The sequence below is a fragment of the Salvelinus sp. IW2-2015 genome, unplaced genomic scaffold (assembly GCF_002910315.2).
Source record: "Salvelinus sp. IW2-2015 unplaced genomic scaffold, ASM291031v2 Un_scaffold4582, whole genome shotgun sequence".
NCBI classification, from domain to species: domain Eukaryota; kingdom Metazoa; phylum Chordata; class Actinopteri; order Salmoniformes; family Salmonidae; genus Salvelinus; species Salvelinus sp. IW2-2015.
Genome location: NW_019945852.1, coordinates 15356 through 24409, shown reverse-complemented (window position 1 = coordinate 24409; position 9054 = coordinate 15356). Strand labels below are relative to the sequence as shown.

The 9054-nt window shown below is 41.7% G+C and overlaps 1 protein-coding gene across 1 annotated transcript; it reads left to right on the top strand.

Annotated features, from left to right (window-relative positions):
• Positions 1-309: 309 nt before the first annotated feature.
• LOC139026372 (regenerating islet-derived protein 3-alpha-like) lies at positions 310-717 on the top strand. The gene has a single exon (XM_070441700.1). It carries the CDS (start codon positions 310-312, stop codon positions 715-717), a length of 408 nt encoding a protein of 135 aa, XP_070297801.1.
• The last annotated feature ends 8337 nt before the right edge of the window (positions 718-9054 follow it).

The window sequence follows — 9054 nt, the reverse complement described above, 5'->3', positions numbered from 1 at the left end:
GTCTCTGGTCTTACCAAACAGTTCTACTATGTGGATAAAACACTGACCTGGCAAGAAGCTCAGCAGTACTGCAGAGAGAAATACATTGACCTGGCCTTCATCACYGACCAGGAGGAAGCAGAGMTGTTCTCCARCAKCTTAACTTCTRAATTCAACTGGATTGGTTTGRCTTGGATCGGTCTGTACAGAGATACCAATGACTCAACAGAGTGGAAGTGGTCTGGAGGGTGGAACTCAACATTCAGGTTCTGGAGTACAGGCCTGCCAAACCTGGACAGTGTTGTCAACCAGGACTGTGTCGGTGTGATCATGGGTGAGATGGCTGACAGCCTGTGCCAACAAAGAAACCCTTTCTTGTGCTTTGATCTGAACGTGGTCCTGGTGAAGGAGAACAAGACGTGGGAGGAGGCTCTGGATCACTGCAGGAAGCACTACACTGACCTCACCAGCCTGCTGTCTGAGAATGAGCAGCTCCAGGTGCAGAGAATAATGAATTCAAAGGGGGCCCAGACAGACCATGTGTGGACCGGTCTACGCTTTTTCAGTGGTTTCTGGTTGTGGGTGAATGGAGACCCCCTGGAGTACCAGGCCTGGACCGGGGGRAGGCTGCCCCACTGCCCYGCSCAACACCTCCGCTGTGGGACCCTGGCCAGAGAGGGAGAGCTTTGGGGAACCAGGGACTGTGAGGAGTGGAGGAACTTCCTCTGTTACAAGTGATTTGGTAATTCACTATCATTGATTAGKAAAATTCTTATGATGGAATAGGATAGCAAGCTTGACCGCTAATTAAATAACGTATTGTTTTAAATAAATTGTCTTTTTTTTTTTTTTACATTTAAAATGTCATCTTTATTTCCAATTTAAATAATAAAGTTGAACGTGTTTGTTTATTAGAATCTATTTTAACACATCATAACACTCTTCCAAAAACTAAACATACCAAGCAGGGTTGGGGTCAATTCAAATTGGACTCAATTCAGGAAGTGATAAAAAAAAAAAAATGTTTAACTAAAATTGAAAAACATTTGAAATGTAATATATTTTATTATTCAGTTCAGTGCAAAATCATTGAAATTAGATATTGAATTCGAATTTCAGTTTATTTAACGAATTAAAACAGCCTTCAATTCGAATTGACCCGACCCTAAAACCAAGCATACAAACACTGTCAGTGGAGGATATAAAATGCTTGAGAGAAAAGGAATGTTGATTGTTACTATAGCATGGATTTATTGGTGAGAAACAAGGAGTGGTGTGAAATTCATATTTTAACAAACTCAACATATTTAGAGGTCTCATTTTACCTGTGTTGTGATGTTATAGTCTATATAATCAAATATTTAACKAATGTATTTGCAGTTCGTAATCTGTGTGTTTTCGTATATTATCTTGCTTTGGAAGCTACAGTATGTATGTGTGTATATATCGGTATGATAATAAAACAGAAAGGGGAACAAAATAACTTATTCTCATGGGTTTGTCTGACTAAAAATGTGTTGTGTTTATTGTTGCTGACTGAACTAATAATTCTACACAGTTTTAGAGACACAAGGAGGGTAAATGGTACCGCAGGTTTGTCATCAGGCTATGGGATGTGTGAGATAATCAGCAGTTCCTGTGCTTGGGTCTTCCTCACTGGTTATTTGGACGAATCAGGATTGGGCAAAGGCGGTGCTTCAACTGGGGGTGGGGATTTCTAGCCCATGTGTGATAAATACAGGTGAAATTATCGGAAGGGGAAGGCTTTGCCTTACAGTTTCCTTTTGCGAGGGTGGAGACTTCTGAATCCGGAAATCTCAATTTCTAACACGTTTGTTCCCTGAATTGAATCGAGCATCTGACCAAATTACGCAAGATTTTAGTTCTGGGTGAACCGAGATGAAGGTTAAGGTAAAGTAATGGTGGGTTGTAATNTGGGGGTCGTAGAGCAAAACAGATTAGTTAGTCGTATTATACTATACTGTAAAGTGTTGGTCCCATGTTTCATGAGCTGAAATAAAAGATCCCAGAAATTTTCCATACACACAAAATGCTTATTTCTCTCAAATGTTATGCACAAATTTGTTTACATCCCGGTTAGTTAGCATTTCTCCTTTGCCCAGATAATCCATCCATCTGACAGGTGTGGAATATCAAGAAGCTGATTAAACAGCATGACTATTACACAGGTSCACCTTGTGCAGGGGACAATAAAAGGCCACTCTAAAATGTGCAGTTTTGTCCCACAACCCAATGACAGATGTCTCAAGTTGAGGGAGCGTGCAATTGGCATGCAGACTGCAGGAATGTCCACCAGAGCTGTTGCCAGAGAATTCAATGTTMATTTCTCTACCATAAGCTGCCCACAATGTCATTTTTGAGAATTTGTCAGTACGTCCAACCGGCCTCACAACCGCAGACCACGTGTAACCACGCCAGCCCAGGACCTCTACATCTGGTTTCTTCACCTGCGGGATCGTCTGAGACCAGCCACCCTGCCAGCTGATGAAACTGTGGGTTTGCGCAACCGAATAATTTCTGTACAAACCGTCAAAACCCGTCTCAGGGAAGCTCAACTGCTCGTTGTCCTCACCAGGGCCTTGCCTGACTACAGTTCAGCGTTGTGACCAACTTCAGTGGGGAAATGCTTACGTTTGATGGCCACTGGGACGCTGGAAAAGTCAATACCGGTTTCAATTGTCCAGGACAGATGGCAGACAGCGTGTATGGCGTCGTGAGGGCGAGCGGTTTTCTGATTTCAACGTTGTGAACCGAGTGCTCCATGATGGTAGTGGGGTTATGGTATGGGCAAGGCTGGCATAAGCTACAGACGAGCACAATTGCATTTTTTGTCAATGGAAATTTGAATGCACAGAGTTAGCGTGACGAGATCCTCAGGCCCATTGTCACGCCATTCATCCACCGCCAACACCTAATGTTTCCGCATGATAATTAGGGCTGACACCATTTAGTCGACTAGTCAATTGTTTGGTTGATAGGCTGTTGGTCGACCAAGATTTATTTAGTCGAGCAGTAGCAAAACAATTCATTTTATGGTGTACAAGACACCGGTCTGATTGGCGCCTGTCTGATTGGACTGATCCATTGTGGAGGCCGTGGGGATGGAACAGTCCATCACTAAGACATGTGCTACTGAAATTCTATATGGTTACATTACATAAGAACAATGGTGCAACACTAATAAAAATTGCACCTGTCTCTTATACACATCTAGATGTGTATAAGAGACAGACAGGACACTAACAAAGACACATCATATCTGGCCCTGTGCTCTCTCTGAATCATGGCATTGAACACTTTAGCAGGATTCTTTCTCTTCACAACTGTCTACGTGATTATTGCAGCTCAATGGGTGTAACTTTTGTTGACAATTTAAATACCTTTTGGCAACAAAACACGGTTTATAAGGAGGATGGGATCCACCCAAATCATTTGGTTTCCTGGATCATTTCACAACATTTCAAGGCTGCGTTGAGACAATGACTTATCAATGACCCAAGCACAGCTCAGCTCATCCCTACCATTGTGACGCAGAGTTGTCATAATGCTTCAGCAAATGTACATTACACCAGGGGGCATTGGTAGACACAATGTAAGTAACCTAAWGTATGTCCCTCTAACTGCCCTGAAAGCCTCTGCTGATCCTACAGCTATTGTATGCAGTAATCATGTGTCTATGAACCAGAGTTATACTGTTATCACTGAGGCGGTGTGTCCGGGGAGGAAGTCCAGGTGTGCAGCTCACCCTGCACTAACATAAATAACATGAGCATATCTACTTCTGCGAAGCTTCCCAGTAAARCAATGAAAACAAGCAAGCATCCCAGAAGAAAAGGGCTAAGAATAGCCCATGTTAACATATGTAGCTTAAGAAACAAGGTTCATGAAATCAATAATTTGCTAGTAACAGATGACATTCATATTCTGACTATCTCTGAAACTCACTTAGATAATACCTTTAATGATACAGTGGTAGCAATACATGGTTATAACATCTACAGAAAATATAGAAATGCCAATGGTGGAGGTGTTGATGTTTATATTCAGAACCACATTCCTGTAAAGATTAGAGAGGATCTCATGTTAAATACTGTTGAAGTAATATGGCTGCAGGTTCATTTGCCTCACCTAAAGCCCATTCTGGTGGGAAGCTGCTATAGAYCACCAAGTGCTAACAGTCAGTATCTGGATAACATGTGTGAAATGCTTGGTAATGTATGTGATATCAACAGAGAGGTATATTTTCTGGGTRATTTAAATATTGACTGGCTTTCATCAAGCTTCCCACTCAAGAAAAAGCTTTAAACTGTAACCAGTGCCTGCAACCTGGTTCAGGTTGTCAGTCAACCTACCAGGATAGTTACAAACAGCACAGGAATGAAATCATCAACATGTATTGATCACAATATCCAGATCCATTGGATGTAGTGATCACAATATAATAGCCATATCTAGGACAATCAAAGTTCTTAAGGCTGGCCCTATTATAGCGTATAAGAGGTCATACAATACGTTTTGTAGGGATTCCTATGTTGTTGAAGAAAATAATATTTGTTGGTAATGAGGAGCAAACAGACACAATTATGACATTTCTTATTCCACTTACTAAGCAGCATGCACCCATTAAGAAAATGACTGTAAAAACTGTTAAATCCCCGTGGATTGATGAGGAATTGAACAATGGTATGGTTGAGAGGGATGAGGCAAAACAAATGGCAAATAAGTCTGGCTGCACAACCGATTTGCAAACGTTTTGCTAATTGAGAAATCATGTGACTAAACTAAACTGAATAGACTAAACTGAATAAAAGAGGAAGAAACTACACTATGAAACAAAGATAAATTAAATAAAGAATGATGGTATAAAGCTTTGGAGCACCTTAAATTATATTTTGGGAAAAAAGGCAAACTCAGCTCCATCATTCATTGAAACAGAGGGCTCATTCATCACAAAACCAACTGATATTGCCAACAACTTTAATTATTTTTTTCATTGGCAAGATTAGCAAATGTAGGCATGACATGCCAGCAACAAACGCTGACACTACACATCCAAGTATATCTGACCAAATTATGAAAGAGAAGAATTGTAATTTTGAATTCGGTAAAGTGAGTGTGGAAGAGGTGAACAAATTATTGTTGTCTATCAACAATGACAAGCCACAGCTTGGATGGAAAATTATTGAGGATAATAGCAGACGATATTGCAACTTCTATTTTCCATATTTTCTATTTAAGCCAACTAGAAAGTGTGTACCCCCAGACTTGGAGGGCAGCAAAAAGCTTTCCACTACTTCAGAATAGTAGCCCCCTTTACTGGCTCAAATAGCCGACCAATCAGCCTGATACCAACCCTTAGTAAACTTTTGGGACAAATTGTGTTTGACCAGATATAATGCTATTTTACTGTTTAACAAATTGACAACAAACTTTCAGCATGCTTATAGGGACGGACATTCAACAAGCACAGCACTTACACAAATGACTGATGATTGGCTCAGAGAAATTGATGACAAAAATATTGTGAGTGCTGTTTTGTTAGACTTCAGTGCGGCTTTTGACATTATCGATCATAGTCTGCTGCTGGAAAAGCGTATGTGTTATGGCTTTGCACCCCCTGCTGTATTGTGGATAAAGAGTTACTTGTCTAACAGAACACAGAGGTTGGTCTTTAATAGAAGCCTCTTCAAAACAATCCAAGTACAATCAGGAATTCCCCAGGGCAGCTGTCTAGGCCCCTTACGTTTTTTCAATCTTTACTAATGACATACCACTGGCTTTGAGTTAAGCATGTCAATGTAGGCAAATGACTCAACACTAAACATGTCAGCTACTACAGCGAGTGAAATGACTGCAACACTTAATAAAGAGCTGCAGTTAGTTTGAAAGTGGGTGGTCATAGTATGTTAGTCCTAAATATTTCTAAAACTAAAAGCATTGTATTTGGGACAAATCATTCATTAAACCCTAAACCTCAATTAAATCTTGTAATAAATAATGTGGAAATTGAGCAAGTTGAGGTGACTAAACTCTTTGTAGTAACCCTGGATTGTAAACTGTCATGGTCAAAACATATTGATTCAACAGTAGCTAGAAGTCTGCCTATAATAAAGCTCTGCTCTACCTTCTCAACAGCACTATCAACAAGGCAGGTCCTACAGGCCGTAGTTTTGTCGCACCTGGACTACCGTTCAGTCGTGTGATCAGGTGCCACAAAAAGGGACTCAGGAAAATTGCAATTGGCTCAGAACAGGGCATCACGGCTGTTCCTTGGACATACACAGACAACTAATTTTAATAATAGGTCAATCTCTCCTGGCTCAAAGTGGAAGAGGGATTGACTTCATCACTACTTGTATTTGTGAGAGGTATTGACATGTTGAAACTCACAAAGCTGTCTGTTTGAACTTCTGGCGCACAGTACACCCATGCATACCCCACAAGACATTCCACAAGAGGTCTCTTCACAGTCCTCAAGTCCAGAACAGACTATGGGAGGCACACAGTATTACACTGAGCCATGACTACATGGAACTCSATTCCACATCAAGTAACTGATGCAAGTAKTAATACACCATATGGAACAGCTGGGACTATGAAGCAACCAAACATAGGCACAGACACATGCATACACACACACGATAACATACACACTATACACACACGTAAACATTGATTTTGTACTGTAGATATGGGGTAGTGGTGGAGTAGGGGCCTGAGGGCACACAGTGTGTTGTGAAATCTGTGAAAATATTGTCATATTCTTGGTATAAACTGCCTTAATTTTGCTGGACTTCAGCAAGAGTAKCTGCTGCCTTGGCAGACAACCTACACTGAACAAAAATATGAACGCAACATATAAAGTTCTGGTCCCATGACTCATGAGCTAAAATAAAAGATCCCAGAAATGTTCCATATGCACAAAAAGCTTATTTCTCTCAAATTTTGTGCACAAAYTTATTTACATCCCTGTTAGTGAGCATTTCTCCTTTGCCAAGATWATCCGTCTACCTGACAGATGTGACATATCAAGAAGCATGATTATTACACATGTGCACCTTGTGCTGGGGACAATAAAAGGCCAATCTMAAATGTGGAGTTTTGTCACACAACACAATGTTACAGATGTCTCAAGTTTTCAAGGAGTGTGCAATTGGCATGCTGACTGCTGGAATGTCCACCAGAGCTGTTGCCAGAGAATTTTAAGTGAATTTATTTTCCATAAGCCACCTCCATCACCGCTTTAGAGAATTTGGCAGTATGTCCAACCAGTCTCACAACCGCAGACCACGTGTGACCACGCCAGCTCAGGACCTCTACATCCGTCTTCTTTACCTGCGGGATCATCTGAGACCAGCCACCCAAAGAGCTGATGAAACTGAGGAGTATTTCTGTCTGTGGGGGAAAACTAATTCTGATTGGCTGGGCCTTGCTCCCCAGTGGGTGGGCCAGTCTCCCAAGTGAGTGGGCCTATGCCCTCCCAGGCCTACCCATGGCTGCACCCCTGCCCAGTCAGGTGAAATCCATAGATTAAGGCCCTATTAATGAATTGATATTGACTGATTTCCTTATATGATCTGTAACTCAGTAAAATCGTTGAAATCGTTGCATGTTGCGTTAATATTTTTATTCAGCATAGATGATTGGAGACAATGTCTTAAGTAGTTGAACATGTTATTACTCCAACCTTGTGAAAGTGACAAACTGAGACGTTTTCATTTTCATCAAGGGTCACTTCCCTTCCCTCTACATTTCTTTGTTAGGTAAATCTCCTCTCTGCCTCTCAGTCAAATGTTTTTCAGCCATGTAAAAACCCTTCAGACCTTTTCAGCCAAGCCTGGGTTGGGCAGCAGTACAGCAGGGAGGATGTCCCCAAGTTAATTCCCCGAGGTCATGGATCATTGTCTGTATTCTTCAGGCATGTTGTCGTATTGTGTTTACTTGATCTGTCAGTAATGTAATCTCAGCGAAAAAAGAAACGTCCCTTTTTCAGGACCCTGTCTTTCAAAGAGAATTCGTAAAAATCCAAATAACTTCACAGATCTTCATTGTAAAGGGTTTAAACACTGTTTCCCATGCTTGTTCAATGAACCAATTAACCACAATTAATGAACATGCACCCTTGGAATAGTTGGGTTACAATATTTGGGTAGAGGGTGTGTCTACAGGGTGTTTTGTGTGGAGAATCCGATAGAATATGGTTGTAGTTACTGTTAATATTAGTCTGTCTGATATCAAATTGAACGTCCTCCTGACTTCAGAGTCTGGAAAGGCTGTTTTGATGTTGTCGGCATGATGCGTTGATAATGAAGGGGGCGGTGCTTTTACTGGTTGGTTCTCTGTGTCTTTCTCACTCCAACACCCACAGCCACGCCCCCGAACACAGCCCCCGAATACAGCCCCCCACCACCTACCATTACAGCTGTTGGATTTTTATTTCCTAACAATGAGACGTCTCCCAACAGGAAAAATATTTATTTGAGAGAACCAATCAATGTGTCCGCAACATTTCGGAGCGAAGATTGAGTTAGCAAACGGCCTCCTTTCTAGACCAGTGAGTCACAGCTCTTCCTCGCTGTGTGGCACGTCAGCCAGGCTAGTTCAATATATCCAGTGTTGAGATCAATCTGGAGAGATGTGAGCTAAGAAGCCTCTCTGATTGGTGGGCTGGGTGTACAGGTGAGCTTAGGAAGCCTCTCTGATTGGTGGGCTGGGTGTACAGGTGAGCTTAGGAAGCCTCTCTGATTGGTGGGCTGGGTGTACAGGTGAGCTTAGGAAGCCTCTGATTGGTGGGCTGGGTGTACAGGTGAGCTTAGGAAGCAGTAGCGGTATGTGAGTAAAATCATTGGGGAAGCGAAGCCAGGGGGAAAAAGCCCTATTACAACCTATGTGTCGTGATAATTGTGTTGTTTGCTCTATAACCTGTTAGTTCATATGCCTTGACACTGTCATATACTGTATAGGCCTAAGGCCAAGACAATAAGAAGAATATATTCAAACACACCTTTGTTTCATCACAAAACCGAAGGGCAACATCTGTCCAGTGGACTGCAC